General features: G+C 37.0%; 1 protein-coding gene across 2 annotated transcripts; it reads left to right on the top strand.

Moving 5' to 3' along the window:
• Window positions 1-432: 432 nt before the first annotated feature.
• On the top strand, window positions 433-13590 carry LOC145226400 (uncharacterized). Of its 2 annotated transcripts, none has more exons than XM_080092286.1 (17): window positions 433-567; window positions 726-772; window positions 953-1028; window positions 1893-1942; window positions 3063-3171; window positions 3274-3342; window positions 3704-3783; window positions 3865-3984; window positions 4236-4313; window positions 4784-4894; window positions 5660-5783; window positions 5977-6089; window positions 6295-6374; window positions 6635-6876; window positions 7129-7229; window positions 9807-9975; window positions 11845-13590. In XM_080092286.1, the coding sequence occupies exons 1-17, from the start codon at window positions 498-500 to the stop codon at window positions 11994-11996; spliced, it is 1791 nt and encodes a 596-aa protein (XP_079948412.1). In that variant the 5' UTR covers window positions 433-497; the 3' UTR covers window positions 11997-13590. The 2 variants fall into 2 exon arrangements, with proteins under 2 accessions (XP_079948412.1, XP_079948413.1); XM_080092287.1 differs by having other exon boundaries at window positions 9810-9975.
• The last annotated feature ends 1963 nt before the right edge of the window (window positions 13591-15553 follow it).

Here is a 15553-nt window from a genome sequence, read left to right on the forward strand (position 1 = left end):
GCATGTATAGTTTGCACTGATAAACACCCTTTTCAGGGGTGTTTGATTTTTAAGGTATTATTGCTTGATTTTTTTATATGTCTTTAAACTGGTGAATGTTCTGTTTGTTTAATATAGTTGTAGTATGACGAGTTGGCCCAGATATTTTTTATATTTTTGCTAGATCAACTTACTGTATCAAAATTATGAGTTGGATAAATGAGATTTATTTCTTGATTCATAAAACCAGTAAATACCAACATTTGTAGAATCAGATGATGTAAATGTAGCATGAGTTTTGATAAATTTGCTCAGTAGGAGAATTGGGAAGCATAGTTTGTTGAATAGTTTCCTGTGTTAAGAAGTAGTCCAGGAAACTGCGGTAGGCAATTCATTGCAGTAAATTATTTTAAAATACAGCAAGGTCATTGTTTGTCACATCTTTTCTCCTTTAAGGTCACTTTAAATTATTCTTTTTATGCAGATTTTTTTGCTCCTTAGTTCATGTTTAAATACAAATGTTTTCTCCTAAAAGTGCGCCTGAAAACAATCCCCTTGCAAGTGGTTTCAAACCATTTGTGGAACCAGGTAAGTAACTTAACTCATGACTCCCAACATTCATAATCAAATAAATTCTGAAGTGTTTTGTTTCATCCCTTTGTACCTTTTACATCCAATATCAAATAAAACATCCACCTGTACAAACAATCCAAAACATTTAATTTACTGATGCTTTACCCTTACAGGTTGGAACCCCTCCCCGAGCTCAAGTCGAAACTTTACTTCACCAAATGTATGTTAAACCTATCTAAACGTTCATTGGTGACTTTTTTACTGCACCAAGTTGATGTATATTTACCCGTATGATTTGTATGTGTAGTGCTGTATTACAATTTTAACACCAAAAAATGTTTAAATGTGCTTTTGTTTGTGGTTTTATCTTCTTATAGCATCGATTTGATTTTTGTTTCAGTCGTATCCCAATCCAGTCAGTAATGTTTCAGTGAGAAGTCCAAATGTGGTTGTTGGCCAACCTGGAGGTCCATGTGGTAAGTTTTTTGTTTTTTTTCCTTCTATTTATACACAAACATGCTTTTTTGAGTTTCTGCAGGTTTTTGTTCATTGTACCAAGTTCAATTTACATTTTAGGTAATAGAGATTTTTATTATACTGTACTTTTGAACCACAGTTTTACAGTGGTGCATTTTTTGTATACACTGCCTTAGAAAATCCTGGTTTTGTTGGAAGTTGGTTTTGTATTAGCAGTGACAATGTTTGATTAGCTCTAACACACTGTGACACTCTTCCGGAAATCTGAACCGTCGTCCTAATTACCTCAAGAAATAAGTCACCCATCAAGCAATCGCGCAATAAGTGCGAACGCTTTGCTTCGACCATTGAATTCTCCCCATCCCACAAAGCAGGCCACTTAGAAGGTGTGAAACGTACATAATAACACGCCGCACGTCTTTGTATTAGGTTTCGTCGGGCTTGTCGATTTAATGCCCTACAGCTATTTGTGTGACGGTAAAAATGGTCTTGATTCAACAGCAATCATTTGATTGCCCGATCATTAAGGTCTTGTAAACGCATACGATTTAATACTTTAAGCACATCCGGAATTTCGAACTAAGATTTGGTTCTTCTCTAATAACGCATGAAGGCTTTTTTGTACTATTTTTGCAAGTTAACCCAAAATATTTTTAAGCAGATTCTATATTCAAAGTGTGCAAACTGTTTCGAAAAGGCGTCTCCCCCGAGACGCAGCGCAATCTTCACTTTGTTCCATTGCACCTGTCAATGTGGCTACCATAGAGTTTTTCATTGCTTGCCTGAGCAAGTCGACGTTAAACGAAATAAATTGTTGTAAACTTATTTTTGTCATTGAAATGCAATGCTGCCCGTATTCGTAGGTAAACAAGCTGGAAATTCGGGAATATATCCATATTCATCTGAAACACCGGTAAGTACATGCAAGTTTAGTTATAAAGTACAAGCGTCCCATCTGCTTGCTTTTTGTTTACATAGCTTTAAATGTACTTTCATTGATATTGGGTTTAAACCGCACTTGTTTGTAAACCTCATTAGTATGCTCATAAACAAACTGCTTAGTTGTAATTTTTGTAACCATACACGGTCGATTCGATACAAATAGCTTTTGTCATTTTGGAAAAAACTGGGGCTGATGGTAACAATACGAGCACCCCGTGGTCAACTTTCTTGTCGCTTTGTTAGCACGTGTAGACTGTCATTCTTCATCGGGTATTCCGGAAACCATCCCGCGAGAAAATAGCTACCTTTTTGCTACACTCGGCACATCAGGTCTGACCAACCCGGCCGTAATTGAACAACGTATTAGCTGTTTTTATGTTTTTTCCAGGTTTTCGTGGGTGTGTGGTGAATCGAGACTTTGTATTCAGCAGTTTTTGTTTTGGGGCACGTGCCGTGCTATTACGCATGGGCAATCAGTGTAAAAATAAAAATACCTAGTTTTTTGGGCATGCGTATAAATATACTTTCGGTTTTCGGGCATTTAAACGCACTTTTCAGGGCTACGTTTATTGGCTGTGACGAGAAAATGTTTTACGAATTAGTAAATAGCTCTTATCGCCGTGTAGTAGTCTTATCGAACAATTGTGTAAGAAACTCCGGCGAGGCTCTCGCAAGACAGATGGTGCCGCGCTGGGAGCAATAAAGAAACAAACGCGTCTTTGTTTACGCATGATCGAGCAACCACACAGTAGAATAGAGCGACTGATGGTGACGTTTTACTCCCGTTTGTTCTCTTCTATTTTCCGAAGCACGCGGCTTTGAGAGTCGCTGTTTTAATTTACCCCGCGACCAGAAAAAAAACTATTGTACGTATGTGGTTCATAGTAGGACGTTTCAAACAACAATACGGCATTTGTAATTTTTGTTGCAATTTATTTTTAGTCATGGCATTTTCAGTTTTGTTTTTAAGCTACATCACGCTTAAACGTTTTTTTTTAACTGTAGGTAACTTGATTCTTCTGTTACTTTTTTCTCAGATTTTGTGTGTATATTTGTTGCTTGGTTGATATAAATACATTACAAATTGACAGGCAAATGCAATGTTAAATGTTCAACGACCCAGCAGTTCATCTCCTAACAGCAGCAACAATAATAATAATCCCTATTCAAACAAACGAAGGCAACATGATATGACTACATGTAAGTTTCTGGTTGTTGTTGTTTTTCTTATTTTTTGTAAACACCATATTTTCCATTGATTTAGTTAATGTGATCCTAATTAATTTACCAAAATTTTTTTAGCTGCAAAACGATATGCTCCTGCACCAAGGGAAGAAAGTTACTCCGGTTACAACTTTCCAACAACACCAGGTCTGTTGTCAAGAAATGGAAAAGTTACACTGCTCGAAAAAAGTGTTGTTTTTTTGCAAAATTGTAAATTATATGCAAGTCAGTGTTTTTCAACCTTTAGTGAGAAATCTCTATCATTACATTATGTGTTACAAGCTGAGGCAATTGTTTACTCACAACCCTTGAAATTAACATATTCAGTTGTTTATGGTAAACTAAATGTCCATATATGAGAAAAACATGGTTTATGTTTTTTTTCCTTCGGACATACATTTTTTAAATGTTTTGCAAGGGTAAAAAAGTAAACAAATGCTGCTCTAGGTGGTGTTGCCAATCATGCATCCTACTTGCTCTGACATTAACACCTGCATTTTGTTACAAGGTGGAAGTAGTCAAGAATGGCTGTATCAACTTTCAGATGGCAGGCAATCAAGTTATGGCTCTTCTTCAACTGAACCTATGGTTCGTTTGTGGGGTTTTCTAATGCAGCCAATACTTAACATTAACATTTTTTTCCAAATAAAAAAAACTTATCTTTCTCAGGGCTACCAACAATCTGTTCACCAACCAGGTGCCCATCACTCCTCCTACTCTTATGCTAACCCTGCTACCCCATACTCCCATCCTAACCATGACTCTCCTCATGACCAGTATGCATCTTCTGTAAGTGCTTATAGCATCATGTGTATATGTTGAATTGTTTTTCCTGTTTCTACCTTTAATTTATGTTGAAATAGACTTAAGGGTTTTACCAAATTTATACAAAAATGTATGCAATAAAGTTTGAAAACTTCAGTAAAGTTAAAATTTTTCTATTTTTGCCCAATGGTTATAAAAAATAAATAAATTGATTTCCATAGAGAATTTGCAAACATGGTAAGTTTTACTGATGTACATTTGTTGAATATATACAGTATTCAGCATCCCATGGTCGGGGTTCAAGTCAAGGACCACAATCTGCAGTAGCTACTTGGGATGGGACTTTACCACCGGTGGGTGTATTTCTTCGTTCTATATAGCACTGATGTATAATTATGGAAAAAGTGACAAAAAATGTATGGAATCTATAATATATGATTTTGTTAATACAACATTGACTAGACTGAACCATATAATTGAAGTTCCCATTTTAATTCCCAAGTACATGTACTGAGTATCTCTGGTTTTGATGCTTAAAGTTAATCAAAATCTTCTCACAGCAAACAATAATCGGATTTGCGAAACTATCAAAAATAATCAGAATTGTGAAAACTAACAAACGCCTACAACTAACAGCTTTTGTCATAGAGGTTTACCATTTTTCAAAGTTGTGAAAGGACATTTATATTTTAAAGAACAGAGAATAGTCCACTGATGTATAGTTCTAAAACCTCATATCATACTAGTTTTGGTCTGTTGATTTTGAATACTCAATTTAAGAGCTATTTTAATGGTATTTGGTATACAATGTTCTATGTTTTAGAGCTTGGATGATGTCATGAATGTAATTGAACCTCAAAACTACACAAACCAACAAGATTGGAATTCTACTGATGGTGACCAATTATTTTCAAACACTGCAACTCAGCCTGTGGTATGATTGCTTTACTTTTTGTTTTTTTATCAACAGATATACTTGATTACATATCTAGCCTGCTTTTTCAATTTTTTTTGAAAAAAGTGTCTACCAGTTGCCATGTTGGGTCATTTTTTTCATTTGCATAACAACTGGATTTTAGAACTTGCTTAGTTGAAAATAAATGTTTAAATATCATGTTAAATTTGCTTTGCTAAATTTTGTTCAATTGCTGTACACAACATCTTTGAAGTAATTTTTAATCTTCAGGAATAGTATTGTTACTTAAGAGGCAATACTTATGGTAGAGTGTCATATACATGACCTTCTAGTGTTTGTATTCCAACCACTTGCATCACTTGTTCTAGTCTAGGTAGTGTTTTATGAAAATCGGTGTAGCTAGCAGCTGTACATGTGCTGATGCTATGTTTTTTTGGCACATTAGTTACAGATGTTAAACCAGGCGACTATGTGTGCTTTTAAAGTTAGGTGATGAGTTTATTGTTTTGTTTGAACATTTGCTCTAATCGGATTGTATTAAGAAGCAGTGCATGTTTCTAATCATAAACAATACTACAAACTAGTTTGTTAATTGGCATGAAACGTTTTCAGCTGGTAGATACAGTGATGTACCATCTATTTGATTTGATTTAATAGGGTCAGTACTTATCCTTTAAGTCTAAAAACAGTAAAATGTTCTTTTCAAAGTGGTTTTACAATTGGTTAGCAAATGTTGTCGCTCGAAGTTACATTTTTTTAAATTTCTTCCATGTAATGTTACAGGTCAGCCCGACTAACTCAAGTCTTGGTTCTGGAAGTAGTGGTCAAATGTCGATGTGTAACTTACAAACTTCAAATATTTCATCAACAAGCAATGACCAGCATTCGTTAACCGCAAAATCCAAAAGTAGGCAAACTATTTTTTTAATGATTCCTCTGTAATAAAACCTTTGTAATTATGGGTGAATTGTGGTAGTAGTCTCAGTTTGCTTAAATAGTGTAAATATGTAACTATTATGTTGTAAAACAAACAGACCAGCTTTTTGTAGTCTGTCAATACCTGTATAAGAGTTTAAGAGTGATGTAAACTTAAATTGTAGCAATCAATGGCGAAGAACAGATTTCAAATTCAACGGTAAAAAAAGAAAAGGAATCAGAAGGTAAATCCAAAGTTGGCGCATCTTCTGCTGGCACCTCCAGATTAACTAAAAAGGTATGAATTTCTACTTTCAAAAAACAATTCCAAGCGATCTTGTTTAAAGTAGTGATTATAACCAAAGTGTTTACATATTAAAGCATAGATCGAATACATGATCATCTGCAATCTGTGCATACTGTTTTACCAGCTGTACTGATGACCTTATGGGTAGAAACAGTGTGCACTATCTGCAAATTAAAATGTTTTCATTCCTTAAAAGGTTCGTGGAGATGCACCTATTAAACAACAATCTGTAAATCCTGATGACAGCGATGAAAAAGTTGGTGGTCGCAAACGAAGGTAAATTATCATCACCATTGTCAATGCAAGTGTATAAGCCTGCCTTAAAAAACATTGACCATTCAGAACATGCACATTAAAGATGCTGATTTGGTGAAAGGCCCGAGTTTTTTTGTCTTAACAGAGCAAATCCTTGTGGACTTACTTTGACTGCAGCCCAGTGTTTACTGATTTTGAGATGAATGTTTTTTAGCTTTCTTTCACAAAACGTGAAATTTATCCAAAATATTGTAGTGTCTTACTTCAATCTTTGTATATAGTCTCAGTGGTACTGCCAAAGAAGATGATGACCTTCCTGCTGAGGAACGGGAGAAACGGGAAAAAGAACGGCGAATGGCAAACAACGCAAGGGAGAGGCTGAGGGTGCGGGATATTAATGAAGCATTCAAGGAGTTAGGACACATGGTTCAAATTCACATGAATCATGACAAACCACAAACAAAACTCACTATTCTACATCATGCAGTACAAGTTATACTGGCTTTAGAACATGAAGTCAGAGGTTGGTAACTTTTTCATTTCACTCTACTTGTTTTCATTCACCTCTTTTTTTAATTCTCCCCTGTGGCTTGTCTCTGTACGTTTCTATGATATGTTTCATGACATGGTCACATAATTGTCCTATCTGTTGCTTCTTTGTCATAGATTGTTTAAAAACTTTTTATTTATAATCCACTTTATAGCTTGGAATTTTTTGTTAATGTATGAAATTTAATGTTATACCAACATGCTCATGTTGCAATGTTTATTTTAGAACGAAACTTAAATCCTAAAGCAGCTTGTATCAAAAGGAGGGAAGAGGAAAAATCGGCATCGAACATGCAAATGCCAAATACACCTGAAGGAAGTCATATGGTTAGGACTGATTTATATTTATATACTGTTCCTTTGTTTATTATGGGTCCCCTTCCCTGAAGGGGACCCATAATGATTTTACTTAAATTGTTTTGTTGTTTTTTTCTTTATTTTTTTTCTTCCCTAAGTTTGCCCAACTCGTTTTTCCATCAAATGTTTGATGGATTTGGATGAAATTTACATAGATGGTAGATATAGGTATGTAGATGTGCATCCCACTTTGTTTTTGTTGATAACCCCAGTATTTACCCCGCCAGCCCCCTAAAATGGGTTATTTTTTGCCTAAAGTTTGTCCGACTCATTTTTCCGCCAAATGTTTAATAGATTTGGATGAAATTTACACAGATGGTAGATATAGTTATGTAGATGTGCATACCACTTCGTTTTTGTTGACAACCCCAGTATTTACCCCGCTAGCCCCCTAAAATGGGTATTTTTCTTCCCAAAGTTTGTCCGACTTGTTTCGCCATCAAATGTTTGATTAATTGGCTGAAACTTACACAGATGGTAGATATAGCTATGTAGATGTGCATCCCACTTTGTTTGTCCAGATAACTCTAGTATTTCCCCACTAGCCTCCTAAAATGGGTGAGTTTATAAACAATGTCGGAATTGGCTGAAATTTGGATAGCTTGTAGAGCAGGGGTGGGCAACCTACGGCCCGCATCCGGCCCGCGAGCAATTTTTGAGCGGCCCGCGACTCGTATTTTATTTTGATCGGCCGGACGGAATGTATGTGTTAAAGCCCATTTTTATACCAAATGGTTGTTACATTAAACGTTGATAGTTATTAGTTTAATACTAAGAAGAGGCATTGTTACGTACAAAGACAACATCATTGTGTGTTTGGTGTGGCTAGCCCTGCTATGTTATCGCATGAACATATGGTTGCGGCCCGCCGCCGCAATATATCACTACTTTTTGACCCGCGCATGCAAAAAGGTTGCCCACCTATGTTGTAGAGTATGACATTTATAGGTGTCGATTGTTGTGTTCAACCCTGTAGCCCCAACATTTACCCCACAAGCCCCCAAAGCGTAAAACGTATGTTACTGGGCACCACAAACGAAAGAATACTGTGGCGCAATAGTGTTACAAGGGCAACCAGTTGTATGTTACTGGTTGGTGGGTTGCTTGGTGGACGTTTTTGTGCCATGGCAGGGTTATTAACGTCCCTAGCATTAACGGTTATTGCTCAAAACACCTCTAGTGGTCAAAATTTTAAACATTGGCAGATTGGGCTGAAATTTTGCAGTACTATTGATTGAGTCATTGAGGTTTGATATTTGTTTAGTTTACTGTCAAACATTAGTTACCCTACTAGTCCCCTAAAATGGGTAAGTTTATAAAACGGTGTCGGAATTGGCTAAAATTTGGGTAGCATGTGAACTATGGTTATCAGGTCTGGGGGCCATGGGCCCTGGTTGAGAACCAATGGTTTAAAACTTTACCAATTTGCAGATTACAATGTCCTTTACATTGTAAGTTTAAAAAATGGTGCATACACATTAAATAGGATGTAATACATATAGGAAAGCCACCTTTCTATATTTTTTGTGTGATCATTGACTAAGATGATCATATCCTTTACAGCAGGGGTTCCCAACCTTTTTACGATCCCGTACCACCTGGACGCTCTGCACTGCCACGCGTACCACCATAGAGCACTAATGTGCTCTACAGTGCTCTATGGCAGTGGTTCCCAAACTTTTTCTTATTTTTTTTAAAAACGGTCCCTTTGCCATTATTTCGAGGGCTCGCGGTCCTTAAGCCTAAATGTGTATTTCATAAAAACGAAAGTTGATTGCAGGATTCTAGCTAGTTATGCAAAATTGCGCATAACAATCATTCAAAGACAGCATGTGACATCACAAACAGGACAAAAACATTACGATTGTGCGCCAACAATTGCATTTTTGATAGTTGTCATTCAATAAAAGCCATTGTTTAGCAATGGAGACAGTCGATTCTCAATTCTACTTTGATTTAAACTTATTTAGTGGCACAAACTGACGCCAAATAAGATTATAGAATTATTTCAACCGCTTCGCGGTCCCCCCAAAATTGCCTCACGGACCCCTAAAGGACCGCGAACCCCAGTTTGGGAACCGCTGCTCTATGGTACCACTTCTTGCAGAACAACTAATTTGTTTGAATCATATTTCATTCAACGCTATCTTAAGCACCAAAACAGTAGATATATCTATCAAGAGCAATCATTAGACATAATTAACGCCCACTGTGCCGCAGCGTTGTTCGGCTTTTCATAGCAAGTAGCAACTATGCTTTTTGTTGAGAATTGACATGACCTGTATTTTGAAGATGATCGTAATGATACGAAACAACAGGAATAGTTACGTAACAATGACAATAGGCCTGGGGACTGTTTTTTTTTTGTAAACAAAACCAGACAAACAAAATATAAAGTTGCAAATTGAGGTTTTTGTGAACAAAACAGAAGTTACTCGCGTACCACCTGGAAACCCTTCGCGTACCACTAGTGGTACGCGTACCACCGGTTGGGAACCCCTGCTTTACAGTTTACACTATGCACTTTGTTAAAATACCTACTCTTAGCAGAACAAGCGACCACGTAGTGTGAGTAACATGGGTCCTTCCAACAGTGGGGCATCTTACTCCAACCCTCACCCAAGTTATCATCAACAGCAACCACCTACTCCCCTGCCGATTGACCATCCCACTACTCCTTATCCACAAGCTGTGAAATCATATTCAACACATCAAGGTAACAAAAAAATATTTGAACTAAAATCTGAAAAATTGACTTATGCAATGCTATTGGTCTGATTTAAATCTGTGTCACAAAATGCTTGCAGAAACATGGAGGCTTTGGGACGAAACATGTAGTGCTCTTAAAAAGTGATGCACAGAACATAGGCGTCGATTCCCGGGGTGGCAGGGGTGGCGGCCACCCCACTCAAAATCTCTGGGGTGGCAGCCATTATAAAATAGCTATGCTGCCACCCCAGAAATTGCCTGGCCGTATTAATAATCGTGCATTACAGATATGCGTTTCTTCCATTCACATGCGCTGTTTTTAATGGTCAGTATATTTCGAGCAAGTGCAAATCAAAATTTCTTTTGTTTTTAAACAACGCATGGGGAAAACCCATTTTGCGCTACTCGCTTCAGTGATTTTTATCAAGTTTGATAACAAGACTTATAACGTAACAATGGCAATTTTCACGTTTTATGTTTTCTGGATGTTAATTGGCAGTTGGGGATTATATTGTTACATAGTGTTCCATTTCCATGTGCGGGAAATATAATTGCAACGGCCACCCATGTGCCCAAATTTCGTCTCGAAACTGTAATGCCAATTAGATACTTTTGCAAAATTGATTTACAGATCCCTGTTAAAGTATTACAAGCCACGTTTGCGTTTTGTGCGTTATGTTACCTTTTGAACCACACTACTTTTTATGGATAAACAACGCTACCCAGCACGGGATACACTTTTCCTGCCACTACTACCAGTATGCTGCTGTGATTACATCACTAGCGCATTGTGACATCATAATTCAACAACTAGATAAATGCTTTGTGATGTGACTTTCAGAGGTGTTACGTCCAAGTTAAGCAAGATTGCGTTTCCGCGAAATGCCATCTACACTTAACGTGTATCGTAGTGTAGTTTGATGACGTAAGGAACCACTTGATTAAATTTTGCCACCCCACAAATGAAAATCCATGCCAAAAAATCGACGCCTATGGCACAGAACCCATATAAACAAGCTTGGGTTTAAACCAAGTGCTTAGCTACAATGCCGCAAAGTACCTGCTAAAAATAACTACCAGTTGGGTTTTGTAGAAAATGAATAGTTTTGCATTACAATTCTCAACTTATCTGTTGTTTATCTGAGATAGTGATGGGATGGGTACCCGGTACTCGGTATCGATGGTATCGAACGATTTCAGTGGTATCGATACTCGTACTCGGTATCGAAATATTTTGTCTCAGTTTTCGACACCAACGTGCGAGTACCGAAGGCCGATTTACACCATAAGAATACGGGCAACTTTATGCCGATATTTGCTTCGGACAGCACAAAATTGGAAAAACGTTCCGCCAGCTTTTTCTCTATCACGTGGAGATTACATTTTTCTTCATGTGTGTGTGCACGCCTGACCCTTACCATGGCAGAAAAATTAGCCAGTGATGTACAACTAAGTACAACACTACACTTACGTACTCGGTACTCGGTATCGAAGGTATATACATGTGGTACTCGTACTCGGTATCGGTACTCGCTTCAAAACCTGGTATCGTCCCATCACTAATCTGAGACAGAATGGAAGGTTTGGGTATTGTGCAAAGACTAAGTAAAACCTAAGAAAACAGGTTTATTGAAATTCTCACTTTTGAATAGATTCAAAGTGAGACAAATCAAACACTGGAATGAAATATAATTGACAGTTTTATGCAATGAAAGAGCTTATTCTCAAAATGTTATTTAGGCATTCAGTAATGTCACATAACACTAACAGGTTAGACAGCTGTGACACTAAATAAAAGAAAGAAATGTTGTAACAACAACAAACAAGGCAACTCTCAATATTGATATTTATTTGTATCCTTTTTTTCAAAAACCAGATGTGATGTCACAAGAAGCAGGCATGAGTGGATACCATAACCAAAGACAAAACTACATGAACCAGGAGATGTTGTCGTCCATGCAAGGACATGTCATGGAAAATACTGCTTATTCGACAGGAGCAAGTTTGGGCAACAACATGCACCCTTAGGTTTATGTTTCACAATGCACAAACTGACACAAATCATTAGGTGAGGTTGAAGCATGGAACAGAGTGAAGAAGCAAAGCCACTTCTAGTTCAATTAACTGGTACGAGTTCATATTAACTGGTTTCAGGACATTTTTATCGACTATTTTATGAAATTGTATTTCATGCATATTTTTCCCTCGTTTTTCTCCTTTATTTTCTTGTCTCTTCTCCACACAACCCGTGGCCTTGCGTGATCAAATTATGTTTCAAATCAGTTTTGACTTGCGTTTGCCGTTTTGAGACATCCCACTTTTCTAAGCACATATATGCCTCTTTGCTTGGTGCTCGAAATGCATATTTTGGAAATGTCGCAAAATTTTATGTACCAAAAACATGATGGCATATTTTGTACGAATGTTTTTGTAAAGCAAGTATTTTTCTATTACGTTTTGTGGTCTTCTATTGCAATTGAACGCCTTATAGTTATTACTAGTACTTTTTATAATGTCAAACCATTATTTTCTCATTTCTATTGATTTCGAAACACAGTGTGTAGTGCATAAATTGTTGAGAGCAGTGCCCGTATGTTGTATTCCAATTAAACGTTGCCATGTGCCAAACGATGAAGTTGCAACGTCTTGCTCTAATGATCAAGTATTTCTATTTTGTATTTACTCCCCATTTAAGACCATTCAAGTGAAAGCACTGCCCACTCTGTGAAGTGATTGAAAATGAATTTTTTCTGTCTTACTTCTTTTTCCTCATCTCACCTGGTCGTTATTGTCTTTTTCATCTTTTGACTTTCACTCTTTACCAAAATAGCTACCGTCAAATCGCTTCATTCATTTAATATTACCCCACTGCGTTTTAATTGTCAATTCATACCTTACCTCACAAACAAATGAAAAAACAGTTCGGATAAATGTGTGCTATAAATCTGGTGCTCAAATAATGAGTGCTATTTTGTAATTTTTTCTTAATGCGTTGCATCGCGATTTATTAAGCTTTTCATATTCAAGTATTGTTGTCACGACGTCGGCCCATTTCCTGTACAGATATCAACAATACAACCAGACACTAAAAAACACAAGTGACAATTTGCCAACCCACATACGTGCCGCTTACTTTTTGTACAGCATCGATGATTTGTTACCAGAAGCATGCTGAGATCATTGTTCGCAATTCCTAATTATGCCCTTCCATGCTTCTTCGTCTTGTTTGTATGAATTTCTTCAAAAAAACGGCATCTCACAATTATTAAGTTACTGAAACTTGCTTTTGTTAAAAATATAATTTGTACGCTGATATGCCTATGTCATTTGATTGGTTGTTTTCTGCAATTTAATCCAGTACAAAAAATGGTTTTATAATTTCCGAATATTGCGTCAAATTACCTAGTTTTCTTTCTACCTGTTCGTCAAAAAAATGTCGAAATTTGTTACTGCTGGTTGCTGCCCCCCACAAAGAACTGTCCGATGGTGGACGAAGTACGCCACGTTAAATGCTGGGTGCGCTTTCCATGAACTAGTGTGCGATTTTTTCGTCCATGCTTCTTTTTCACGTTTTGTATTACGTGCTTTTAGTCCTTCTGCGCATTAAATTTTTTTGACCTGGTTGGTTTGTTAATTTGTTCCTATTCAGTTTAGACAAGTTTGTTAAGACAACAACAAAAAACAGAATTTTTATTTGAAGGACTGAAGAAGTATTCTAATGTTATAACTTTTTGACAAAGTGGATTACAAAATTGCTTTCGAAGGTATATGTAAGCCATGTGAGCTCCATATCTCGAATTAAAGCGACAAGTCTTTGTTTCGTACCTAATAAATGTGATGTCATAGTGGCAATAAAACTAAACATCCAGTCGTGTGTTACACAAAAAAGGATAACCGGTAGGAACTACAGTTCAGTATTAAAGCAACAAAGTCACCTTTTTCCTTTCAAATTTTTTGTCGGGTCTTTCAAGGCGATAACTGGAGATCGCGGTCTGTAGAGTGTTCAGTAACTATCACAAAACATCATAAAACTTGTCCGATTGACATTATTTAGTCTCTCGGGTGGTACTATTTAGTCTTTCTTAAATAAATGGTCAAAATCACTGCGCAAACAATTGTTTTTGTTCAGCTCTCGTCTTGCTTGCTTCAACTTCTTAAACGCCTCAAGCATAATCCAGAACCTTAACTTTCGTCAATTGTATTCTTGTTTAACAGCATGGGAACAATCGCACAGGAAAACAGAATCAAATGTAGAATGAAATGAAATTTAGATTCCAATGTCGAATCAAAAACAGCCTTTTTCCATTTTAATATCAGGCGGGCAAAAAGTTTCATTCATACCGTTTTCCTAGATTAATCTTTCCCCATTTTAGAAATGCACAACATTTCACGTTTTCCGTATTTTCTGTTTTTAATGTCAGTTAGGCTAGGCCTACCTGTTTTTTGCAATACGCCTACCGTTTTTCTGCTTTCAGCGTTACCCCATTGTAACCGGCGTTGCAGCTAAAATTTCATGAAACAAACTAGGAGTGGGCAGGTCGAAATCTAATCGCCAATACGTTTTTGAGCTTTTTTGGCCACAGTTGGACTCACTAGTGCAGGCGATGGATACCTTACAAACTTTTTGAAGCTCGATGGTATTTGTGGCAACTGGTAAGTGACTCTTCCATTCAACAATTTTCCTTGTCATGTGTGAAGGTAGGTAGCTTAAAACCAAAACTGGATATTTGATTAAGAAACTCAACTGGTAGCCGACAGGTTTGATTGGGCCTAAGCTAAACCTATATTTTGGCCAAATTTTTTTCAACAGGAAGAATCCTTTTTCAGAATTGCTAATCACACATCTGCGGGGGCTATGTGCGTGCGCATTTCCCCCAATGATTAACAAGGCCCTGGACTGACTATTGGTTTCGAAATATTCTCCTGCGTCAGCTGAGCTTCTTGGGCTATGTTATTCTTTACTCGGAAGATTAGCCTATTGTTTCTTCTGCTTCTCGTGGCTCGTATCGGTCCTCTGCAGTAGCGAATAAGTTCAGTATTACGATTCTTAACCCTTGCTGCATAGAGCCGACATGATCCACAAACGAATAATTTAGTTCTTGTCTTTTATTCTGGTTACGCAACACACATCAAGTCTCATTTATGTCAAGGTAAGAACACAATGGAAAAGAGAAAGATCAACGATAAAACATTGGCTTTTAAACTGATACTCTTTTTTCTTGCGATCATTGCAAAACAGTACCTTCTTTTACTCACATCAGTTATTAGTTTGTTTTATGTTAAACGCTTACTAAGATATGCAGCACTTCAATGGATTGCACCACTATTTCGAAAGACCCTGTTTTACGTCACAGCCTATCTTATGGTCAAGCTGTTGGAACATATCAGGAAGACGGGAACATGTAACAGTGTGGGAACAATGATTTTAAATGATTTACTTTTAAAATCATTGGTGGGAACAACGACACTGAATATGTAACTTACTTCCAATAGTTACTAAATCATGAGAACACATGGAACAGTAAAGTTACACCGCTCAATACCATACGTAGCAAAAGCAGCATATAATTTCCATGGAACGAAAA

This window comes from Phallusia mammillata, chromosome 1 (assembly GCF_965637545.1).
Source record: "Phallusia mammillata chromosome 1, kaPhaMamm4.hap1.1, whole genome shotgun sequence".
NCBI lineage: Eukaryota > Metazoa > Chordata > Ascidiacea > Phlebobranchia > Ascidiidae > Phallusia > Phallusia mammillata.

Bases quoted from the DNA above. Each gene is read 5' to 3' on its own strand.
- LOC145226400 (XM_080092286.1), top strand. From the start codon at position 498: ATGTTTTCTCCTAAAAGTGCGCCTGAAAACAATCCCCTTGCAAGTGGT. The intron at 4,314-4,783 runs GTGGGTGTATTT...TCTATGTTTTAG, and splicing joins GGGATGGGACTTTACCACCG to AGCTTGGATGATGTCATGAA. The intron at 7,230-9,806 runs GTTAGGACTGAT...ACCTACTCTTAG, and splicing joins CACCTGAAGGAAGTCATATG to CAGAACAAGCGACCACGTAG.